We start from the raw sequence: 25,603 nt of genomic DNA on the forward strand, positions 1-25,603 counted from the left end.
TTGCATTAGAGTAATGTGAATCTGCTGCACATCATCTGGTACTTAATTTTTAGTAAGTAGTATGGGCTGTATCCATGTGGAATACTACAGCTCTACAGGATTCATGTAACAAATATATTGGATGCAGAGATTAATTTCTTGAAATGGTCTGCAGTGGTCCTTCTCAGGTGGTTCATGAATCTTTCCTGAATGGTACTGTTCTCTTCTTATCCAGCTATCTGGACAGGAGCAGGGAGTGAACTGGGCACTTGGCAAGTCCATGCCACAAATCAGTGAGATGAGACAGTAGGTCAAGCATGATGTCCTCTGTGGGCACTTGGTTGGAAAGGTGCATGCTTGGTGATGCCATCAATGTAATTTTTATCCTCCCCTGTGACCTCCAGTTTGCATGAAAATTTTTCATTTTCTGTCAGAACAAAGAAGAGAGAAGAGAAATGCTCTAAGACTGTGGAGGTAGACTGCAAGCTACAAGTCTAGGATGGTCTGTTATGGCAGCAAAAGTTTTGAACCTGCTATCTTGACCTTTGGAGATCTCATGTTTTTGCTGGTAAACTCTGAGAAGAAAGTGAGGAGAGGAAGCAATACATGGTGAAGTTTGAAGTAGTATTGGTCAGGATGGAAATGCCAGTGTTGTGGCAGAAACTGTGGAAACAAGGTGTTTCCAGGTTGGAAGTGATACAAGAGGGACAGTGTCATCTCCACTTGTCAAGTATGTAAAGTGATCCTTTTCCACAAGGCTTTTTTAGGTTGGGATACAGTCTGATGACAGAAGTCTGCCCTGCCTCTAGGTGTATGCAGGTAGCTGTTTCTGCCTCTTTTTAAGAGAGGAAGAAATATGAGTTTTGAGGTTGTTTCTGAAACAGTCAGCTTCAAACTTTGTGTCACTGTGGTTTCGTGCATCAACTCCTTGCTTTGTTTCCCTTCTCCTTTAAAAAGTGTATTTCTTCAAGTACCAAAGGATCTGAGCACTACATAATTATGGATCTGCACCCTTGTTTTGGTCCTCCTCTCTCTTCCTTCTCCGTATTACAGTATCCCAACTTTCTAAGACAGCTGTTAATCAAGTTGTTAATTCCTGAGTTACTAAGCTAAGAAGCCCAATGCAGCAGAGAAGAGGTGGGCAGAGATAAAGCCCCAGATGGTTCATTGTGAGTCAAAGCTAACAATCCTTTGATGTAGCAGAACTGATGCTCTGCATTTGGTTTGGTTGCCCTTGCACTGAGCTTCCTTGTGTGTCTGTAATTCTCACCTGGTCTTTTCTGGATGGTCTCTATTTCTCTGTTAGCTGGGATGGTATGAAATAATCTACACATTAATAATCTGTCACATTGGTCCTGCTAGGAAGCTGCTGGCAGTGCAAACGGTAACTCCCGAGCACGTTGAGATCTCTTGCCTCTTATAAGATGACAAATAGGAGGATGTTTCCCAGCTTAAACATATTTTTCCTGTGTTCTGGGATTGGATCATGTATTACCATTATGTAAATACACAAAGCGTCAACAAATGACTTTTGATCATTAGGGACTGTAACTATATGGTTTGTTTAGCATAAGTATGTGTCAGAAAGACAAAATACTAAGGCATAAATTGTGATACAAGAAACTGCTGTTTACCATTTTGCTAGTAGTGATATTAAAGTTAGCTGCCCATTGGCTAGAAACAAGTTGGTTTTAGACATTTTACAGATATTTTAGAACTGGGAAGATGAAAAAAAATGTAATGTGGAAAAATTGTGCAAGGCTTGATTTAAAAAGAAAATATTTTTTTTCATCCTTATCCCTCTTTCATCTTCTTTCTCTATCCAGTACAAAAGATACAAAGTTACCTGAAGCACATGTGTACTTGCTATTGCATCAGTAGCTTTCAGGGAAAAGTTCTGATAGAATTGTCTTTAGCTTAATGTAGTACTGACCTGAAGAAGTTTAAAAAAATGCCTCTTTCTGAATAACCTCGCTGAAGTCTATTGTTGGCATAGAGAAACAGGAGGAAGAAACTTGCAGTTCAATGTTTTACCTACATATTGATGTTTAAGTATTAAAACATTTTATGTTAACTACTTTCCACATTGTTATTGGAGAAGAGTTGACTGAAAGAATCAGGAAGTGTTATTTCACTTACTGCTTTATTTTCAAGGTCTTATATATATTGAGTTAAAGACTGCATTTTCATTGTGATGTTTCATTGAGGTTTGGTTTTAGGAATGCATACTAAGTAGAATTTTAAACTGTTGTCATTTGGCAAATGCATCTTTGTAAATCACTTTTTGGTTATTTCGATGGTGAATTAACAAGCCTCTGTTTTCTGAAGGGATACTTTTAACTTTCAGGCTGGAGTACTTCCACTTGCAGCTATTTTTCTCTGTCCTAGCTTTTGATTTATACAAATGCTAATTATAGGGCTTTGAATCTGTGTGTATACATAGTTTCACAAGGTCATACACGTTTTTAATGAACTGTCTGAAATATTTATATATTGCTCTGTTGTTATGTAAAGAGATCGCTGCCTTATGAGTCTTGTTGTATTAGTCAGCTCAAAAAGAGAAAAAAGTTAATAGTAATATCTGTCTATGGAGAAGCTGATTTTTGTCTCCTAAAGTTTTGTCTTCATTGTCTTTGCAGGCATCAGAAGGTGTCACCTTCATTGGACCTGACACACATGCTATTCAAGCTATGGGAGACAAGATTGAAAGCAAATTGTTAGCCAAGAATGCAAAGGTCAACACAATCCCTGGCTTTGATGGAGTAGTCAAGGTGAGAAATCATTTAATTACTGTCTGCCCACTGTAGGAACAGTGTCTAAATCAAAGTACACCTATTGAAGGGCTGATGCAGAATTTAATTATCATTTCCTCTTCTTTTTCAGTAAAAGGTAATTAAAAATGAAGTACAGATTTTTACTAACAAGAGAGCTTTGGAGAAGAGGAGAAAGTCCTTGATAATAAATGATATATTAGGAGTTCTTCAGTGGAGTCTCTAAAAATACTTTTCTTTAAATTTGACATGAAGGCAGGTAGATGTATAAAATGTCGGATGTGGATTTGACTTATTTGCACATCTTTGCATTTCTCAGGTCTTCTTGTCGGCCAAGATCTTGACAGCTCTGAGTTAAGAGAAGTTTGTTAAACTGTGTGAAGTTTCTATTTTATGGTCTGTTCTGATGGTGCATATTTCCATGTGTTGCAAAATTCAGGATGGGATTGGGGGGGGAGAGGTGGAATTTGGCGGCTCTTTATCAGAATCTACAGCTAATGCTCGTTGTGTGGTTTTAGAAGGAATGTCTTCCAACAGTTTGGTAAAAAAGAACGTTTTATTTCTTTATAGTTTATAAGGTTAAATAAGGTATATCTTAATTTTTGTTTATTTTCTGCTGTAGTAGGTTTGTTGGATTCTTGCAAGCTTTCCTGTGTGTCTTAATATGTTGTCTATGTTAATGTAGTTTTCTCTTTTAAAACCTTCATTGGATAGAACAAAAACTTGGTGCATTATAAAATGTTGACCTCCTGGGTTGAAAATTTTTATGCTTTACATGTCAAATCAAATTCTTTTCAAATGAAGTTTGAGTAAAACTTTAAGTTGCATGGAAAAGAGTGTAGTAGCTAAGCTGGATTTTAAACTCTGTTAGGAGAAAAATTACCCCCCAAAACCTGACTAAAAGTGAAAGGTAAATAGAGTACAAAGGGGCTCAGCCTCCACAGAATTACCTGGTCCAATGAGGCTGCCTGGAGAACTTGACTAGTGAGAGAGAATGATAAAATCACAAAATACCTGAGGTCAAAATGCCCAAGAGAATTTTTCAGTACTTGTGATGGAAATGCATGATGTTTGTAATGTCTGGTAGCAGGATAATGCTGCAGCAGGTAAAAGTGCAAAGACTTCTTTCCCTTCTGCAGGACTCCATATGAGTTTTGGACTGGCATTCATGGCCATGTTGAAGTCTGGGAGTGGCAAATTGGCAAATTTCAGCTTTTTGTTGTATGTTTTAGCAGTCCTTTGTGTATGTGGTCCTTCAGCACTCATAAGATTTAACAGCAGCCAAGCTATTGGGCATAACATTATTTGTTCTGATATCCTGTATATTCTTCTAGGACCTGTATATTCTTCTAGGAATCCTGAAAATAACTTCCAGAAAAGCACGTAGCTAGGAGATAACTTTGAATTAATCATTTGAACACCACAAAATATTCTCTAATGCTGAATTTAATACTGAAAATGCTGGTTTTCTCATTGTATCAAGTTAAAACTTATGTAAGGGTCTGTTACTCTGCTGATAAAAAAAACCCCAAACCTGACAAAGAAGGATAATAGTTAAGGAACAGATAGGGCTATAACCAGTGCAGCTGAGCTGCTTTCTTGTATGCACTTGTTTCATAGACCTTCAGTTGCACTGGTTTTGACAATTGTCTGAAGTTCCTGACGCAAAAAGGAAACTTAAGGGATGTGGTTGGCCACGGGCTATATGCAACAATACCCTTAAAACCAATTGAACTCGAATGTAGGCCTGAGTTGAGAACTCCAGTCTTCTGCCATTGAAAGGATCTATGCGGTAGCTACTTAATCCCAAAGTGTCCATTTCATACCAGTTTCACCTACCTCAGCCCTGCACGAGTTCTGATTATCTGAAGAGTGTTGATGAAAAAGAATACATATCTTAAAAAAAAAAAAAAAAAGCCCAAACCCAAATCTGCAATGTGCCCACCAAATAAAAACAAGGTAAGTCCACGGACATTGTCAGCATTGCAGTCTCCATCAAAAAATGGAATTCCGAATTTTAGGCTAACCAGTGCTTTGATTACCAATTATAGGAAATAAAGCTTCTGATAATTGATACTGTCATACTTGCTATGGATCTAAATATGTGCCTGTGTTTGTGCTCTGATTTTCTTCCTGTGACAATGTCTTTTGCTCAAATGAATACCCAAATAATTAGGTCATACAGGATGCCTGATCTTTGGTTAGAGCTTGATAAGCTATTTTGCAAATTCGGACTAAGATAGGAAGGGCAAAGCTGCATGATTCCAGCTCTAATCAGAACAGCAACACACAAGGAACGGGATACTGTTTAGGATTTCTGCCATTCTGTGGGAGATCTATTTTAGTTACAGTTATGAAGCTTTCAAAATCCTTGAGGGCTCCTTTTCCTGAGAAAGAAAAATTTTAAAGGTCTTTAGGAAGGAGTTACGTGTTTGCTTGGTGCTTAAGGTGGTTAGATCTGGCTTCAACTTTAAAGTGGACTTCAGTAAAAAAAGGAAAACTGCAGGAAAACTGGAGGAAAACTGCATTTATGCCTCTGACAATGCTAGAAACTGAGACGGATCTGTTGCATGTCTTCTTTGTGGATGAATAGTTAAAGCAAACACAGAGCAACAACTCCTAGTGCTTCATTATTCATCTCAGGACTGCACTGAAAATCTTTGTTACTAGAAGGGTTGTCTTTATCCCTGTTAAATAGTGCTGCAGATACTTAGGTCCTTCCTGAATAAAGGATATTTTTCCTCTCTTATGTTGCTTAGCACTTAGACATAGGAGACACTGCTAAGGTTTTGTAATAACATCTTGGAGAAGTTGCATGCAGAAAAATTCCCAGTAAGTAGTAATTAAATTAGAAATTTAAAAGAAGGAAGCCTTTCAACCATATACTTAAAGCTGGAAGAATTAAAGAGGACGATGCTTGGCATCAGGCATGAGTAACTGTTCTTATACTGGCAAATGCTCTAGCAAATATGAAACTGAGAGTGGAAAGATGTGGAATGGAGAGGGCAGTTTGACAAAGAGTAATTTTCTTCTCATTCCTGGTTCAGTTTCTCAGTTGGCTGGGGCAATTGAGAAATCCAGTCTGAACATATAAGGAACTGGAGTCTTGTGTTGTCAGCTAGAGAGCCAACAAAGGCGTTCAAAGGTAATTAATTTCAAAATGTGTAACTAGAATTAGTTTTATAAAACCTATTTGGGAGATGTAGTCATAAACGGTTTTAATCAAAAGAATTAGCATTAATCCATGTGAGCAATGGCTATACTAAAGTTAGGGCTGAGATGATGTATTGACTGTAAACAACTAAAGGGGAGTAAGAGACTAGAAAGTGAAGGCTGAGTAATGAGCATAAGAACATGCTGTGGTGAAAAACCGGGAAAGGAATGGCAAGGAAAGAATGATTTTTGTATTGTTTCACCATATACAGCCAGTTTGGTTTTATGGCTGGTAGAACACAGCTGGATGTAGACACAGAATAATAATGTCTGTGTCTACTGAGTTTCACTGATGTCAGTAAACACATTAGAGGTCTTCAGCTAGGCTCTGAATTTACTGTAGTTAAGTTTTGGTACCTGTTTTAGATGATTTTTTGCACTGGGATATTAACATTAGGGTTGAATGATCACTGTTGGAGAGGTTGTTAAAGATTCTGGATGTGAACTGGAGGTTCTCTAAGGCTAACACCCTCAGCCGTGAAGACCATGGTGCAGTTCTTCATCATTAATACAATGTTTCACAGGTCTAGGAGTCACTTAATCAGCTTTACCCGGGCATTCCCTTACATCAAGACAGTTTCGTTTTTCTGTCTCCACCTGCTGGTACCTGGTTGAGAGGCATGTCCATGAAAGTAGGAGGTTAGGAATTCTTATGCTGAAAGGAGTATTTTATGTCTCTAACTTAATGGAATCACCTATTTGTGAAAACACTGACATAATTTTATAACTCTTAGGACTTTTATTAACTTCTACCATTACTTGAACATTTTTATTTGTACAATAAAAGGTGGTGCTAAAATTATATATTTCTTTACAGTTTCCAGTTTATTTTGGGAAAATGGTAGTGTAGCTAATGTGCTTTTGGAAGAAATAGCAGTAAATCATTGAGGACTTTTGCTTTCAAAAAATAATTAAAAGTGTTTTTAGTACCAATGTGGTTTTGTATATCTTGCACATAATTTGGACACGTGTGTTGGGCAGTATCATAACATTCACTTTTTTGCCCCTCTTGTGCAAATATTGTACATCTGTCATGAGTTTTATGTACCAAAAAGCTGAAATTACTGTCCTAACTTTCCTTCATTACTCAAACTGCTTCTGTATTTATGTAATCAGCAAGTGAAATTCATGATATTTTAAACAAATATTCAACATACCTTCTTATGGAAAAAGATCAAAAGACTTACCAGAGATGGCAATATATCAATTTCTGTTGTTGTTGTTGTTGGTTTTCCTCTTTAAATCATAGCATATTTTTGTTTTCTGGTTCAGAAATGCTCTTTGAAAGCGAAAATTGGAGTATGCATGAATTTTAATTTTTTTTTCTCCTGTCTTAGAGTTTGCATTCTAATGTATTAGAACTGTAAAAGAAACAGATGTTGACACAGTGTAAATTAATAACTGTGCTGGGCAGATGACTAAAATCTTTTCAAGCCAGAACTAAGACAATTAGTGCTGCTGATACCAATCAGTTGTTACTTAAAGTTGTTGTATGCATGTGTAAAAATACAGTGGCAGTGAAAAGTTCCTCTCTAATGATTTGCAGCTTGTCTTCCTGTGGACTACAGTGTATCAGTTAGCCACTTGTTTGCAGGTAACTAAGTGAAAAAAGATTACCCTGTTTGCTTCCCCCCCTTAATTCTGTTTTGCAAATATGTGGGGGAATTTGCAAGAGAAAAGAAATGTAAAAGTTTCCTTCTCGACTATAATCGTGGCTCTTCATCAGTCATCACTCTTCCTGCATTTTGTTCAAGAGGCTCTAATTGTCTGCATTTGGCAGGTTTAACACTTCCTGACAGAGAGGCTATTAAGGGGAAGTATTCTCGCATAACTGTCACAGGCAGGAACAAAGAACCTTCAAACTCAATGTGTGGAAACCACTAACATTCTTAAATGACCCTTTTCATGCATTTTATCCCTCTAAGCTAAAATTTGGAGGGTGCAGGGTCATGGAAAGCAGCAAGGTGTAATAAAACAGTAAACTCTTGAGGTTTTTTTTTGGGAGGGGGTGTGAGGGGCAGGGTTTTTTTTTTGGTTTTTTTTTTTTTTTTTTTGCTAGATTTATCTCTTGAGTTAAAAACAATTGTTATTTAGAAAAATCTCATTAACAGATGTGACTGGAGTAAAAAGACTTAAAACTGATGTTGCTTTCAGGACTGCTTTGAACTTAACAAGCACCGATTTGTGGAGCAGACTAGCTAATGAAAGGAAATTAAATTTTCTGACAACTTCCCCTGCCAGCCCTCTTATTCTTCATGGGGCTGTTACTAGGTACTGAAGACTTTTAAAGAGGATTTTGTTTTATTATCGGACATAAATGAACCAGGTATGAACATTTCTTATGTATTTTTTTTTAAAGTTCTGACCTGGGTGCTTTTAAAATGGATTGCCTTGAAAGCTTTAAACATATCAGGTTTCAGTTTAATGTTCATAAGTCAGCCCCCATAGTTTCAGACACACTTAGCAGCTGGTGGTTTCCAGACATTACTGCCTTCTATACAAATTTTTTAATGTATGTCATGGGATAGTATAAATATTATCAAATTTGGATGGAATTTTCAAGCTTAACATGTACCACTGTAATTTAACCCTTTTTCTTTCTAATTTGGTATAATGGAAATATACTGTTATCAGTAGAAATAACAAGAATTAACTGCTGCAGGAGAAGTGATTTGGTTTTTGAAATGCAAGTAATTAAAGTATTCTGGTTTTTATCTCTGAGTTTCCCAGGACTTTTTTCTGTACCTGGCTACAGTAGTTTGACAGTGGAAGCAATAGGTGGCATCAACAAAAGGATTTGTAAAGTTGGCTTCTGCAACTCTTAAATGAAAACAGTTATGGGAGTCTTCTCCTTTCAGATACAGTTTAAAATTATGCATTTAAGTTTTTTTTTGTTGTTTTTAGAATGCAGAACTTTCAAAACTGAAGTGTTTGTGTTCTTTCTTGAGTAAACAAAACCCATTTGTCTTTGAAGAAGTTCTACAAGGTTTTTTTTTCCTGAACTTGAATTACTCCCAAACAATAGAGAATCAACTCCCCCTACTGACAGCAATCAGGAAAACACAAGGAATACCTGTGAGGACAGAAACAAGCTGGTAGTGGGCAAACTTTAACGATCTGATTTATGGTCCATTATTGATTGTAAACGTCTAAATTCTAGCATTAAATTCCTACAACTGCAGAAAATAATTTTGCGATCCTGGTTGTGTTTCCTGTCAGCTGATTCCTCATTGCTTTGAGTTCCTCAGTGCACTAATGATGAGGTAGAATTTACATTCCACTTATGGTATTAATTTTACATTCCTCTGGCTGAAAAGGGTCAGGAGGTTGTAAAATCAAACATTAAATGAATCGGAGGAGACAGTAGTGCAATATATGACTGCCCTCAGGACACAGTGCAATGGCTGATGGGATTAACGTTGGGTCTCATTTCCTGCTTTTACAGGATGCAGATGAAGCTGTCAGAATTGCAAGGGAAATTGGTAAGTTCTTAAATTAGCTATGGTGGGATTTGTATGCCTCTCAGCAGACATGGTTGACTAAATTGAATGTGTAATAAGTAATCCCTATAGAACAAATAATGTTTTAATAGTTTTTAAGTTCCCTGTTGCCCATAGGGCTGAAGGAATCTAGGCATTAACGCCCCGTCTCTTAAATCATCACATTTGAGCTTTTCAAACTGGACTTTACAGAACAAGTGCAGCCATGATTTGTGGAATGAATGTAATATGCAGTAATGAGTACCTCACTAAAGGAGTTACCTGAAGGTATATCTGCAATTGGACATGATAGTCAAAAGTTAGGCATGGTACACTTCTCTTTATGTGGAGACTGACATCAGTGATGTGATGATCTTCATTCTTCATCACTGTGTGGACTGCAGCTAGCTTGAATATGATCCAGAGCACCAGCCTTCTGTACTTACTGGAATAAAGTCACTATTCAGTTTCTGAGTATCTTACAGAATGGTGAAAAGAGCAACCAGCAAATGAGTCTGGGACTGATTTTGATGAAGGTTAAGTGTAATATGTGTTTAATGAGTTTTGGCTTTTATTTACTAAAGCTTGATATTAGTGAAAATGCTAAACCATATGCTTGAAATTACACATGTTTTTAAATGCTTTCTAGAGGAAGAATCTAATGCAGTAAGATATCTGATTTTTTTCTTGGGATTTTTCTTTAATTTTCCCTTTGAGATTGCAACCATGAGAAGCTATTTAGATTTATCACAGGTAAATAAACAGTTTTTCACCTGTGTCAAGAGCTATTGCTGTGCCTTTTTGTGCCAGATGGAAAGTGGGAGTTGCACTGCTACAGATAACTTCTAAGTAGTGTAAGATCTTTCTGCTTTCAGTTTGAGTTGGGGCTTTTACCCTGCACTGGTGAACTGCCCTAAAACCCCTCCTAGGCTTGTCTGACTTTTAGGCTGACACAATTGAAGTCAGCGTTTCTGTGAGTAGTCAGGCTTTGTGTCTTGGTTGTAAAATCCGGTGATAACTGATCATGTCATGGGGGCATTACCAAGAGAAAGAGTCTATTAACCAAACTGGAACATTTAGAAGAGAACGGTAAATAAAATTTGGTTTAGTCCTGCATAAAGACATAGTAATGTAACATTATTTCAGTTCACTTTCTCTTCAATAATCTTTCTTGCTCTTGTGTTTTAAAGATTTCCTGCAGGTACTTTCTTAAACAGTTTTGATGAATGTAAATTAGAAGGCATGCAGTGGCTTTCTAGACACCCTTTAAAATACATTCTTTTTCAATTTTCTTCTGAGTTCTTCTGGTGTTCTGTTGACTGGTTCCTGTCTTTGATATTAGTAGCACTTTGGAGGTCGTTATATCAAGGCAGTCTTAAATCTGTGATAATAAAGTCAATTACAGACAGCTGGGTGGTGCTTTATTTAGATGGAAAATTCTTAAACTGCTTTGATACAAGAAGGGTTTGTACCATGTAGTGAAAGAAAACTATTCCTTCTAGCTTTTTCCCTGCCCATGGTTTGACAAGTTGATCCGTTTGGTTAAGCTTCTGTCTAATTGTAACCACTGACCAGAATTAAACATAGTGATTTTAATTTCAAAGGATCTAAGATAGAATGAAATTATAGTCTCTCTCGTGTATATATGCAATGTATTTGTCCTTGTATATAAAGCACTTGATAAGCAGTGAAATACTTTCAGATTGTTTCTAATTTCACTAATCCAGTGTTTCAGTCTTCTAAGAAAGCTTAAGTAATTCTTAAAAAAAGTGACCATGGGTCAGTGCTCAAAACAGTAACAGTGTGTGATGCTCTCTTGCTGCCTGTGTTTTTTTCTGCTTCTCCCTGCTGAGTTTTGGCCAAAGATCCAGTAGTAGTGGAATATGGCACCTCAGAGATGAGAACACAGCCTTTACCTGTTTCAGTGACTATTATCTATGGCTACACATTTTCTAGGTGTGGGAGTGAAACCTTCTTTTTGCCCCTGATTTGAGATGTTTTCCTGTATTGTATAGCGAATGTGACAGGAAAACTTGGTGAAATCAGAAATTGGAAGAAGTTCAGGCACAAATTGCTGTATTGGCTCCTTTCTACTGTCTCTTTTCTGTTTGTTGGTGTGGGCTGCTGTGCTCTTCTGATCCTTTCTACAGTGCTTAATTGCATTGGCCCTTTTCCCATGCTGCTTTTAGGTCTGTTTGTAGGATTGTACATTAAGAACTGTTGGCTTCTTAATTCTGAAGCATCAATGAAACTCAGAATGTTCGAGTCCTCTATTTGAAAGGACTGAGCAGCTACGAAGTGCAGTCAGTTAAAACAGAATTAAAGTCTGTACAAAACTGAAGAGATTAACAAGATGGTTTTTTGTCATGTTTTATTTGACATGTGTTTAGTTAGTGCTAGCATTTAATGGATTTAATAATGGATATTGAAAAGAATCTTGTATTGTCACATGCAATTTTGCTCAAACTGATATTGCACAATGTGTTCTGTGGTCTACTACCTGCAACTTCATAAAAATGAGTAAATTATATCTAAAAACCATGGTGGCAAAGGGTGGGAGCTAACAGTTGCAGGACATCAGAAGTTTGTTTACTCCTTTTATAATTCAGATTCTCAGAACAGTAACTGTCCTGGAAACAAAGCAGTCCTAACTTATGAGTACCTATTTAGCAGCAGGAGCAGGTGCAGCGATCTTCGAGTCTGACTGCTTTTTGCTTTCTTGCCTCCCAAGATCTTTAACTCCATCCTTAAGAGGTGTCACAAGATTGGAAAACTATAAAACAAGCATGGCTGACATATAATCACTGTGTATGAAAGGTGGGAGGGAGTGGAAGCAAAGTGGTGCTATGTGGTGAATGATACTAGTAACCCATGTATACTCTCTGATAATTCAGCCATGTGAGTTGTGATAGGTGAATTACATTTTGAAGCACACAAAGACTTACCAAGGCTCATTTTTGATATGCCTGTTTTGCTTTGGAAACTAAAAAGCAGTAAATTAGGACTAGAATCTGCTTACAGAATTAAAATCAGCAAACCATTCAAGAGACTGATATTGTTAGACTGAAATTGGTAGCATAATTAATGATGATTTTTTCAAGGACATATAACACTGAATAACATAGATTAAGTGATGGAAATTGCCTTAGTGCATTTGCCGTAATAAGGCTTAAAAAAATCTTGTTTTAAAATTTCACTCCTACAGCTTTTTGGGTTGGACAGGGTCTGCAGATGGTGATAGTATTGCCAGAGAGTCACTGGTGTTATCCAGTAAAATCTCATTTCTTGCATGGAAGTTAGACAATATGTACTTTTAGCTTTATTTCAAGACATCCAGTGACTTGTGTAGGAGCCTGGCAGCTGCCAGGGATCTGGGGGTGCACCTACAACATCAATAAAATGCTCTTGTCTAGGTATTTGGTATACTGCATTTCATGAAAATTGGTTGAATTTCACTGTTGCTGCATGTAGTCTAGAATTATTTTGACTTTACCCTTTAATCTCTGGGATTACAGAGGCCTGGATCAGGGTAATTGTTACTCTGTGGCTTATCCTGTACCCTTCTATGGGCAGTATCAGATGTTTCATAAGAAAATCTAAGAGAGATTCTAGAAAGGTTATTTGCATGGCTCTGTTTGGTCTTAACCTTATACGTTGTAACAAGAGACTACTTTAGACTCCAAGGCATGGAGATTTATACCCTTTTGGTAATCCATGCCTATAGGAGCTTGGTTTGTGCTCTACATATGCTTAACTATGACCTCTCTACAGCTTTCAGCCACATGAATGCTTTACAGCTTGGGGTTTCACAGCCTAATAATGCTGATAGTTGGAAACTTTTTTATTGTTGTTTTTTTTTTTTTTTCCGTTTCTTTGTTAATTTAATGTTCTTGTGTACTATTGCTGCTTTTCTGCCTTCCAATCAACACTACTGTTTCTTATGCTTGTCTCATGCCTTTTTTTTTGGTATCCGTTTCAGACTTTTTTAAGTCTGAAAACAAGGGTTTTCTAGATCTTGCCGGTTTTAACTTTTTTCTCTTGAACATCCTTTCAGTTAGATCACTACAAGGAGGAGGTGGGAATATTGTACTGCTGTCACTTGACAGAACAAGAGTAGATCTACATTCCAGAAAAAAACTGTAAATATTAGTAACACGTATGACAGTAGACCGGACCACTTCTAGGAAGCATATTCAAATGTCTCTTTCTGTCTCCAGATCAAAGCCTTTTGTAGAATATATCTTCAGCTCTCAAAGACTAGTTCTCAAGGATAGACTCTTCTTGGCAGACGATATCAGCTCGTCTCATATTTGCCTAATGTTGTGATTTTCATTAAGCATTCTGGAGACCAAAGGCATTAAGAATTTTCTGCTATCCTAGAAATGTCAAAAGCATTTTAATCAGATCCTTGAGTTTTAGTTTTCTGCATGTTCGTATAGAGAAAGGTGAAGTTCTCTGGTATGACGGAATTGTATCAGGAAGTTGCTTTGAATGAAATGATTTGTAATAAAAGATAAACAATCACTACTAAATCTGCATTTAAACTGTGTACATGGTTGCTGTTATTTTCTAGCTTTCAGGAAAGGAAGATCCTGCCTCATATCCATATTACAGTATCTTGTTCTATGAGTAAGATGTTGCCAGTTATGTATAATGCTGACAGATTGCAATTTCCAACTTTTTTTTTTTTTTTTTTTTTTTTTACTGCATGTCAGTTTGGGAAGAATACTTTTCAAATTGTAAACAAAAGTAATCTGTGTTCTGATACCATTACATAATATCTCAGCAGCACAGCTCTCGAGCTGCTGTTATTTAAAATGTGCTGCACTAGAAGTGTTGATGTGATGCATATTTGTTTTCTCAATCTTTAGACTTAATTTATGAAGATCTACTGATTTTTGCTATTAATTGAAAATATTATTTAAGCAGTAACAAAGGAAAAAAATTATTCCTAAAGAAATATGAGCTTAAAAAGGTCAAATGCCTTATTCATAAATCACTTCATTATTTGGGAATAATTCATTCAGTGTTTTTTTGGTATAAATGAATTGGAGAAGACAGCCTTTCTTGGCTGTAGAAATTACTGCACTGACAGCTAAGTTTTGAAAAGAAAAAATTCTCCTCTGTTCTCCCTGCAAACAAAGTGTTTTAATAAACGAAGTTATTGTCTACTGGCTTTATAGGACATGTGGTCAGTTGTCATGTTCCTCTGACCAACTGAACAAAGTTTGAACTTCTGTCTAATTGTTCCCCGCTGTTAGGCTACCCTGTCATGATCAAGGCCTCAGCAGGTGGTGGTGGGAAAGGCATGAGAATCGCTTGGGATGATGAAGAGACCAGGTGAGATGCTGTCCAAAAGCTTGCCTTGATGAATGCTGCAGTTACTGAAGTCCCATTAAGCCATTGTAAGCTGACAGTTGAGCAGATATGAAATGTTAGACAGAGAAATTGGATATTATTTGGTTTTCTCCCTTTAGCATAGTGAGAAATATACTTTGAAAGTTTGCATGTGCCTTTTTCTAATTAATTATTGCATAAACCTTACAAAACATCATCCATTAATTTGAGTAAAAAACCAACATTTACAACTGCTGTTAGTCCAATGTTAGACTAACATTTTGCTGTATGCCTTTCAGAATGCTGATTTATTAATTTCTCTGTGTTAGGTAGAATATTTATTGGCCCTGATTCACAAACATTAATGCATGCCATTAATTCTGTTAAAGTTGACGAGACTGATAATTCATATGTGGAAACACATACGGTGCTACCAGAATGTGCTCTAATAAACTGCATACTTCTGTATTTAAAGCATTTGTATCAGCAAACTATTGTACTTTTGTCTGTTTTGAAACAACACGTGTTTCAACACACAGATGTTTTCATGTGTCTTGTTGGTTGTCTGAATCCTGAACATTGCATGATGCTTTGTTGTTGACTCAGAATTTTACAGTCCATTCTCTGCTGATGTTCTGGCAGCGAGAGAGCCTGATTTAAACTCCCTGTGCTGCTGATCTTACAGAAAAATGTATGTTCTGATTTTTCTAAACTTGTAATGAAAAACCTGTTTGATCCAAAATAACCTGAATGTTTTCCTTTTTGCATGGATTGAGCATCACATGTGCTGGAGTAAACTCAAAGTACAACAGAAATTTTCATTAGCTGAATTTAGCCACCTGCAAGACTTCCCTGTCATTTTTCTGTCCCCTATTAAATTTTTGTTTGCCAAAACCTAAAAGTCGGATGAAAGAATAATAAATGTCTAGCAGTTAAGTTTTAGATTTAAAGAAAACATGGTGCATTTATTTGTACCATGCTCTGTGTAGTCCATTTGTATTCAAATATAAATAGGAAAATAGTGTTTTGTGCATTAGAGTGAAGATCTAGAATAACCTTCTTTCTTAAAAGGATACTTTGTTGCTACTGCTTTAGAATCAAAAATTACTGCCTTGATCTTGTGCAGGCAGCAGTTCATCTGTTGGACTTGAAAGGAAGGCGTTCATTTCTTGTTTAGTTCAGAAAGGAGAAAAGGAGCTTGATTAAAGTAACTGTTTTAAAGTAAAAGTGGATCTAAAATCATGACTGCTAACTTATTTTGGAGAAAGGCTATGGTTATGGAAACCACAGTCAGTGCCCAACCACCCTCAGGATGAAGAATCTTGTCCTTGTGTGAAACATACTTTTGGATTTTCAGGCTAGTTGAAAACTTCTTGTTTCAACTGTCTATGTGTACAATAAGGAGTCTTAAATGAACATGTGGCATGGTGGTGGAAATAGCCACTGGAAGTGGTAAAGACTGATCTGAGGAACTGAATTGCTACTGTTACAGAATTATTCTCTGTGGTAATTTATTGCTTCATTTTTCATGTCCCTTATGTATGCCAAATGATGACAATTGTTTTAGATCATCTATTATTGTATATATAATAATATATAATATTCTATATGATTAATATAATAATTATTATTCCAGCTATAGCTAAGATTTCTGTTAATTTTCAGGTAGTATTTCTTTGACAAAACTGTACCAGTATTTCTTTATGTTACAGTTTGGTTTTTGAAATAGCTGTTCATGTGCCCTTCACTGTGGAAGGCTGCAGTGTTGACCCCCTCTCTGGGTATGGCTGCTGTTATGTTTTTTAAGATCTGAGTCCCTCCCAATTCTCACTTCTATTGCTTGTTTCCAAATTTTGGTCAAGTTCTCTGTAGTTGAATTTTGTGTACAATTCAAGCCACTGACCCACATCTGAAATTAAAATAGCCCTATGTTCACTCTAATGTAATCTCTAGCTAGTTTTCTTGGTTTGGAGAAGTGTAATTTAGCATGCCTTTTCTTCACCTAGTAGATGTCCACTTGAAATTATATTGAAAATGAAGGGCAGATTTCTGAAAAGCAGTTTACCTTAAGTTCAGGTTGGTAGATTTTTTTTTTCTTCAGCCTGAGAAAGTTCTGCTGTGCTCTGTAACTAAAAGTATTTTTAACTTAGTCATTGATCATGCCACCTCTGGGTATTTGAAAAGCCTCTGTGCTTGCACCCCAGCAAACCTGACCTGAAAGTGCTTTCCAGGTATAGGCAATGTGACGTTCATGTTGCAGTACAGCAGAACATGACCAGGGCATGTGTCTGACTATCTACACCCCATTTGTATCATTCCCTCTTTGTGGAGGAACTGAAGGCTTCTTGCTTCCAGTGTGCTCATAACATTTATACATACATCTAACTAAATCTTTAGGCTTCATGGCTCCACATGGTGGTCTGGCAGCTCTGAAAAGGAATTAAATTAAGGACACTCTCTTTTCCAAAGAACAGACTGAAATTTTCTGGCAGAGGTTGTGATGGATCTTTGCATGTAAAGGCACTTACTTGCTTGTAGGTTGAGTGTCAGAGGTCATCATACAGGAGCTATTGGCCCATGTTTTAAGTTCTGTGGATTTGCAAGAAATTAGTTTCTTTAGTTAGTAGCTTCAGCTGCAGACATGATAACCACCAAGTTGGAAATTTGTACTAAATTATTTTTTAAGAGTTACCTTTAAAAATTTTTGAGCTTTGTGTTAGTAATTCCCCCCTATTATCTCACCTTCTGTAACTTCTCCTAGATATTGAAGTCTTGCATGCTTAGTGGGTATCTGTTTTGAAAGTTTTTACCATGGCAGCTTCCAGCAACAAGTATTCAGAGATCATTTTGTTTTTAACGTGTAATAATAGGAAAATGTAAATTGTCCTGTTTCTGAAATTCTTTCTTGGTGCTTATGCCAATTTTATGAATGGAAATCAAACATCTGGTCTCAGATTCCAAGTACCCCTTATAATTTCTGTTCTGTTGTCTTTTGCTTGGAATGAGCAGTGCGACTGGAAGAAGTTAACATGGAATAATAAGTAGCAAAATCATTCTGAATCCTTCACCTCCTCAAGCAAAGGGCATATCATGTGTGCAGTCTAAGAGGACAATGCTTTTAAAACTCAACAGCATTACCTGTTACAAGCCTATGCATTAAGTTTATTATCTTCCCAAAGCATTGCATTTGGCCTTTCAAAGTACTGTGCAAAAACGGAAGTAATGGGCTGAGCATCTTTGGTCTGTCCTTGTCAGGTATGTGCTGTTCAGATAAGGGGAAGCAATCTATTGGATGAATAAAGAACAGTGTTTCCTAAAACCCTATTTTTTAAAAAACCTACACATTCATATATTCATGCCATCTACATGTGTAAAATGTGCTGATCAGATAATTTCAGTTGATTTTTTTGTTTAAATTTGGAGTTAAGCTGAAGCAATCTATGTTGGTTCTGTGTATGAAGACAACAACATTTGAGTATCTGTTGGCTACTTAACTTCTCAGAGTTTTAGGGGGCTTCTACTCTACTAATGGCTATCAAACCATTTTAACTAGTTTAACTACTTTTTAAACTACTTTTTAACTAGATGGCCCTTCTAATGCTGGCCTTGCAAGAAAAAAAAATCTTCTTTTACTATTTCCTGATTCTGAAAACTGAAATTTTACATAATGAGTACAGTCTTTTGTTAGTGTCTGACTGCCTCAAAAGAAAATTGCTATAATTGAAGCAGCACCGCTGATTTCAGAGCTGGAGGCAGAAAGTTGGCATGGCTTTTCTCTTCAGACAACCACAGGAAGGTTTGTGGCGACATCAGTAATGCTTTTGTACAACTTAAACTTCAGTGTGAGTAAATGTACTGTAGGGAGAGAGAGGAACCTTGGAGAGATCCTGTTTTTCCTCTCTATAACTGTTCATGTTTGAAGGGATCTAGAGACAGCATCTCATCCAGCTTCATCCTCTGAATAGCATCAGCTCTCAGTTTAAATTGATTGCTTAGAGCTCTGCCTGATTGGGTCTTGCATTGAGATTACACAGCCTTTCTAAAATGCCTGCTCTGCTTCTTCTTTCTTTTAATTTTTTTTTCCTCACATCTATTTGCAATTAATTTTTATCACTGGCCAATTACAACTGCACAGTTTTGTAAGATAAAAAAGGGCAGAATATCTGAGATAGTAATTCCTGTTATATATAATTTAAAAAGATTTACAGATGTATGGATGAGATGATTAGGTACCTGTCTTTTCTTAACAAGTATTGCAGTTTAGATTTCTAATTAGCACACTTCCTTCAGTGAAAGAAAAAGTCAGTTGTGAATAATTGTGCATAAAACTGTGACACAAAAATGTTTACAAATCAGAGCTTTTGATATAGGAGTTAAATTAGCTGTAAATCAGTTTCAATAAGAAACGCTGTGTATGGCTGTTTGTTACAGCACTTGTTTTTGTTTTTTTTTTTTTTTTTTAGATCAGGTAATGCACAGAATCACTAATTTTGATGTCCCTTTTTTGTCTTTACTAGGAAATTAAATGTATTGAAGTTAAGTATGAATTTAGGCAAGTTGTACATTAGGTATAATCTCTCAAAATTACAACATATATTATCTCACAATGTTGAAAAAATGTGAAGATATATTTTAAAAAGTATATACTTTTTTACACATTTCTCTACTGTAAATTTACCTATCTTGTGAATCTGTTGTCTGGGTTAACTACATCCAAGACGTGGAAAGCTTGAAAACTTCAACTCAGTTGTGCTGTAGTTCTTATTCTGGGCACAGATGTCAGGGATGCTGTTTCAGTAGTCAGTCACACAGAAACTTGACCAAGCTTTCCATATGTATCAACATGAATGGCACTAATGTGTGACTTACAGAGCCTGTAGAAAATTCCAGTGAAGCCATTGGGTCCCTGCATTATGCTCTGTCTCACCCTGAGAAAGCTGTTCAGGAACTTGGTTGTCAGAGCTTATGATCCAAGGAGTATTTTTTCTGTTATTTAGAAAAAAAAATAGGTTAATAACTAAAGTAGCTTGCAATATTTACTTTGTTTAACTACATATGTAAGCAAAAAACAGAGGGAAGTGTATAGTGTGCTCTGTATCTCACTTATACTTTAAGACAGGGAAAAACTACTAGTACAGCTAGTGTGTTTTGTGAGGTCAGATATTGCATCTTTAGGTTGTGTTCAGTGGTGGAATTTGCAATGTCTGTAATGTTGTATTTGCAGTTCTTTAATGCAGAATTAACCAACCTCTGCTGTTCTTGAGTATTAAGAGGGCTGTGTGGTGTAAGTAATGGTGAGCTTCACCTTTACTTCTGTATAGCAAGTACTTGGTAATTGCTGGGTCTTACCAAAGCAATTGTTTATTAGTTTTGCAGAAGAAAATGAATACAAAATTGTAGTAAATGTTCAGGCTTTTTAAATACACTGAAATTTTTTGTGCTTTGAGAATGCTTTGGTTTGTGGTTGGTTGGAACTTTTTGACTTTGTAAAAAAGCATGAAAAAAGACATTAATTACAGAATCAACTGCAAGTGGTATAACTTGGTTTTTGGATGTGTGTGTTGGTTAGTGAAGATTGACTGTTTACTGAAATCAGTAAGTGTTCTTTCTTGTATGCTTCAGGACATCTTAAATACAGGTCATTCTTTTTGTTTTCATTATTTAAGGGAAGGTTTTAGATTTTCATCTCAAGAAGCTGCTTCAAGTTTTGGTGATGATCGCTTACTGATAGAAAAGTTCATTGATAACCCTCGTCACATAGAAATCCAGGTTTGTACTATTATTTTTACTATTAATTATGGTTTATTTATTTAATGAGGTTTGAACTCATAAATAAATCAAAGTTCAAAATGTTTCAAACACTTCACTAAAAAAGGCCTAGAGTCTTGTGTTTTCCGGTGTCTTGGGTCACTGCTCAAACTACATGGCTATCATGTACAAAACAGCCTTCCTGTTTTTATTCTCTAGCCTTTCTTTAGCAGGAAGACTGTGAACTGTGCTCAGTTTGTTGGGGGAGAAAAAAAAGTTATAGGCATCTCTCCTGAAGGCTGGAGTTTTGAACTCTGGATCCTTTTGGGAGTGTTTGAGTGCAGCAAAGGATGTAGGAGTTCAAGAACTGCCATGCCAATGATTTGTTGCAAGGTCTAGGTGGTTTTGTCAGTATTTTGGAATTCTGTTCTGAAGTATGTAACTCTCCTTGGGAACTCAGGAGGATTCGTGTCCCATTTTGGGTAGTTTGTGGTTCAAAATCAGGTGTATTCTTGTTAACTTCTGCATTATTTCCATTTCTGTCATTTATTGGATCTATAGTTCAGTCAGGTCTCCTGATGCGGAACAAAAGTTGTGGCTTTTAGGCACTTGTTCACAAAATTATGATTTCAAAATTTGTCATGTTTGATCTTATGTAGGTAGCTGAATTGTTTGTCAATAGCCTTGAGGTATTTCCTGATAAGAAATCTATACAGAGCATATTCATTTCCTCAACAGAAATTTAATTTCTTTTTGTGCAAAATCTAAACCCTTTCTGTGTTGTGGCACATGGTTGTTGTTTGGGTTTTTGTTGTGTTGTTTTGGTGTGTTTTTTTTTTTTTTTAATAGTGAGAGCTTGAAGTAGCTCAATAACTGAGTGAAACAACAACAGTTAACTTGATAGTGTGGAATGATTTCTTAGAGAGAAACATTTAACATTCTTCACTCTGCCAGATGTGTGCCCACAGCCTCATGCTCCTATGGAGCTAACTTGATCATAGTCATAGAATGGTTTGGCTTGGAAGGGACCTTGAAATGCAATCTAGTCCAACCCCTGTAATGAGCAGGGACATCTTCAACTGGATCAGGCTGCCCAGAGTCCTGTCCAACCTGATCTTGAATTTTTCTGGCGATGGGGCACCCACGACCCCTCTGAGCAACCTGTTCTGTTGTTTCACCGCTCTCATAATGAAAGATTGCTCCCTTAGTTCTAGTCTAAATCTATTATTTTGTAGTTTAAAGCCATTACCCCTTTTCCTGTTGCTATAGGCCCTGCTAAAATGTTTGTGTCCATCTTTATCAGCCCCCTCTAAGTACTGAAAAGCTGTAATTACATCTCCCCAGAGCCTTCTTTTTTCCAGGCTGATTTACCCCAAATCTCTCAGCCTTTCCTTGCCGGAGAGCTGTTCAGTCCCTCTTATCGTTTTTGTGGCTGTACTCTGGACCTGTTCCAACAGGCCCATGTCTTTCCTGTACTGAGGACTCCAGAGCTGCATGTTGTACTGGTATAGTCTCAGCAGAGAGGGGGAGAAGGGAAGAAGCAAGAATGCAGTGAAGAAATGGTTTGTAAACAGTCAAACAGCAAAATGAAGAAACAGTGTAAAAATGAAATTTAGACCCCACTTTATTCTCTGTTGAAAAGTTATGGAAAGGTACATAGTGAACTCAGTTTCAGCATTGATCTTAGGGTTCAAAGAGGTCAGATTGCTAGAGCATCTTTGTACATTCTCTTGCTGTGGCTAATAATTTTGGTCTGTTTTTCTTTTTGTCAGTGCAGATCAGTACACCTTAAAGATCTCTTTCAGTGCTTACAGATTTGGGAGATTCAGCAGGTTCCTACTGATTCTTCAATGAGAAAAGTTAGATGGGATTGGTTCCTCCATACTTCTATGAGTTCAGGGCAGTATTTGTTGTCTTGATTCCTTTGTGTTTAAAAAAGGGTTACCCCAAAAAATTAAGTAGTGCTATATTTAGGAATAGTTGAATAAGTTCAATAAAATGGCTTTGCTATTAATAATTTATAGTTTTATTTATAATGGGTATACAGTGAATATTGTTTTCCTTATGCAAGCACTTTGATGGTACCTTTTAACAATATCATAGTGTATCATTTTAACTTCATGTTCTAATCAGCTTTAGGATGCTGACCTTGGTTCATTTTCAAACTGCTGAATATACAAACAATTTGAGACCAGATGCCAAATATTTATTAATTTAGCAGTGACTTTTAAATAGAACTTTTTTTAGCTTTCTTATATTTCTCCAAAGCACTGGTACTTAAAATTGTTAAATAAGAAGTTTCCTGTGTCTAGCTATAAAACAATCACTTTGTAAAACATGAGAAAAGACTAAAACAATTAACAGGAAAATAGAGTCCAAATACACTTTATGCTTGAACTGATTTGAAGTCTTGTTCTCCTGAAGTATCTGATAAAAAGTTTAAAGTAAGAGTACATGGAATGTCTACTACTTGGCCAGACAACAGTCCTACAAGTGGAAATGGAATTCAGCTGAATCATGTAGGAGGGATTCCACTACATAATATTTAATTATTTTTATTATTACAAATGCATGTAGAGGTACATAGCATGTACTAATGTCCTAATCATCTAATCCTTCAAAATGGGGCATTTTCTGTTATTAATGTTTAGATAATAGAAACAAAAGCTGTAGCTGAGATGTGCATTTTTAGTGAGATGTGTACTGGAATCTCACAACATCTCAGAGATGATGATATTGGAATGCTGCAAATGTCTTCTGAAATACAATTGTTTTATGGTTAGTTCCTTTACTGGAAACAGTGAACACAGAATAAAAATAAAAGCCTAATGCTGGATGTTGGTGGCTTATTCTATTTGTAATTACTTTCTCTTAGTAGATGTTCATGCATGTCTCTTTTTTCCATTAACTAATAATAGAAAAACATTTCTTTTAAGATCCAGGTTGCTGAAATTTAGTAGGATATGAGAGAAGTCCTGAAGTGGAAAAAAATTACTGCTTGGATTGAAAAAATTTATTATCCTCTTCTGAAAAATAGAGAGAGGAGAGAAGCAGAATGACCAATTTCCGTTGTAATGTTCTGTTACTTTTTTGTTTGTTTTGGTAAAGCAGAATTCTGTGGAAAGTTGTAGGCTTTCTAGGAGTGAAGCAGAAGTGCTCACAAGGAATCATTCTGCTTACAGGACAGTGATTTTTCTGTCAAGTACCATGCTATGCTTTAGAGGTACTGCTCTAATACTAAAATTACCCCCACAAAAAATTAGTCCAAAAATCTTTGGACTTTCCAAATGATTTATTGTAGGGTCCCATGAGTTTGTGGAGCTCCACTCATCTGGATTGGATGGGTGAGCACTTAGGAAGTTCCTGGTTTCCCTTTTCTCTTTATTCTGTTGAGTCCCTTGCTAGGGAATCTAGCAGTTGGCTGGAGCATCCTGGTGCTACTGCTGCTGCTAAACCTCCCCCTGGACCGGAAAGAGGGTTCTGGGTGATGCTGTAGTTCAGAAAATCCTAAAATTGTCTTCTAGACCCCTTTTTCCCTAGAAAACTCCATGAATTTGTGGGAGCACAACAGAATTTTTTGGGAGGGAAAACATCTGATCTTACAGGGTGCAGAACACCCTGGATCTGATGCTGCACAGTGCACATAAGTTGTCTCCATGAGTTCACTGCCTCGTTTTCAGTCACATCTACCCAGATTTTTCATGCCTTAGCAACTGTTGGTGTCATAGATGCAGGAATTCATCTTGCCTTGTGCCATGCTTGCTCTGTGGTGCTAAAAGGAATAATAAATAATACAGATTCGTTGTCACAAATGTGAGTAGATATGGTTGAGTTCACACAGTTTGAGGAAGATTGTCTCCTTGTTTTATCTTGTCGGTTTTCAGTGTAGGACTGAGCTATTAAAGAATGAAGCATGAATATTGGCATGGGTTCCCGCAGATCAGAGCAGGAAGATAGATGGAAAAAAAATGGGTTAGAAGAAAAATTTTATAAGGAAGAGAGGGAGCAGGTGTGGTCTGTATTAAAAGAAATTGTTCTAAGAATAAGTGTAGAGTTATCATCATAAGATGGGAAGAAGTCTACTTGAATCTTCAAATCTAGTATTTGTTATTAGAAATGGCTGCATCATACCATCAATTTCATAAAGGGACAGAGTTCCTTTTCTTACTTTCCCCTATAGTTTGAAGTTGAAGAATCAATTAAGAGTTCTGCTATGCTCAACTTGTAGACTTTTTTCTAGCATGTCATTTATGTAGTTGGATCTAGATACTTAATTTTTTTACCCCTTCAATGAACTGAAGCTGCAGCCAAGAACTGTAGTTATTGATTTTTAAAAAATGTCTTGAAACTACTGCTTTTATTTCCTTTGGAAGTACTGAGGGAGGTGCGAATTTTGTTCTCCTTAATGAAGGATAACAAAGTTTCTGTGTTTTTTTTTTTTTCTTCATTAAAGACATTGTGTTTTGCCTACTAAGAAAGCTCCATTAGACATTTTTTTTTCTGAAAGCTTTTGTGTGTAATTCAGGAGCAAAATTTGGCATCCTTTGAGATGTTTTTTGATGCAATATTTTGCTTTTATGTAATTTTGTAATGCAGTGCAATTTAAAATGCTTGAAAATGTAGTTTTAATCTTATTTCAGCCTTTTGTAAGAAGATCTCTAATATTCAGAAAGCAAATTTTGAAGTGAGAGGGCGTTTTACTATGTACAGACTCTACACAGAGGCTTTAGAATAGTCCTACTCAGAATTTGAAGGAATGTTAAATTAGTATTTAATCCCCATTCCCCCCCCCCTCCCCCCCCCATGCTTTATTTTTAGATTTGGAAAAAATCCCAAACCCTAAATGCTGCATAACAGTATTATGCCAAAAGACTGAATGCTTACATCTGTTTGTTAATAGCAGTGTGTTATTGTTTCAGGTTTTGGCAGATAAACATGGCAATGCCTTGTGGTTGAATGAAAGAGAGTGCTCCATTCAAAGGAGAAACCAGAAGGTTGTGGAGGAAGCACCAAGGTGTGTATACTGGAGTCTTGATGCAGCTTCATAGTAACTGAAAGCCCTTTTGGAAGTCTCCT

General features: G+C 36.5%; 1 protein-coding gene across 1 annotated transcript in view; it reads left to right on the top strand.

Moving 5' to 3' along the window:
- The window catches only part of PCCA (propionyl-CoA carboxylase subunit alpha), a 270,494-nt gene that overhangs the window by 73,229 nt on the left and 171,662 nt on the right, over nt 1–25,603 (top strand). Inside the window, exons 7-11 of the mRNA XM_041478271.1 lie at nt 2,619–2,750; nt 9,409–9,445; nt 14,704–14,782; nt 20,446–20,548; nt 25,447–25,541. Coding sequence (XP_041334205.1) covers nt 2,619–2,750; nt 9,409–9,445; nt 14,704–14,782; nt 20,446–20,548; nt 25,447–25,541 — 446 coding nt within the window. The remainder of the gene's footprint in view (nt 1–2,618; nt 2,751–9,408; nt 9,446–14,703; nt 14,783–20,445; nt 20,549–25,446; nt 25,542–25,603) is intronic.

The sequence above is a fragment of the Pyrgilauda ruficollis genome, unplaced genomic scaffold, assembly GCF_017590135.1.
Source record: "Pyrgilauda ruficollis isolate IOZ18807 unplaced genomic scaffold, ASM1759013v1 scaffold44, whole genome shotgun sequence".
Lineage (NCBI taxonomy): Eukaryota > Metazoa > Chordata > Aves > Passeriformes > Passeridae > Pyrgilauda > Pyrgilauda ruficollis.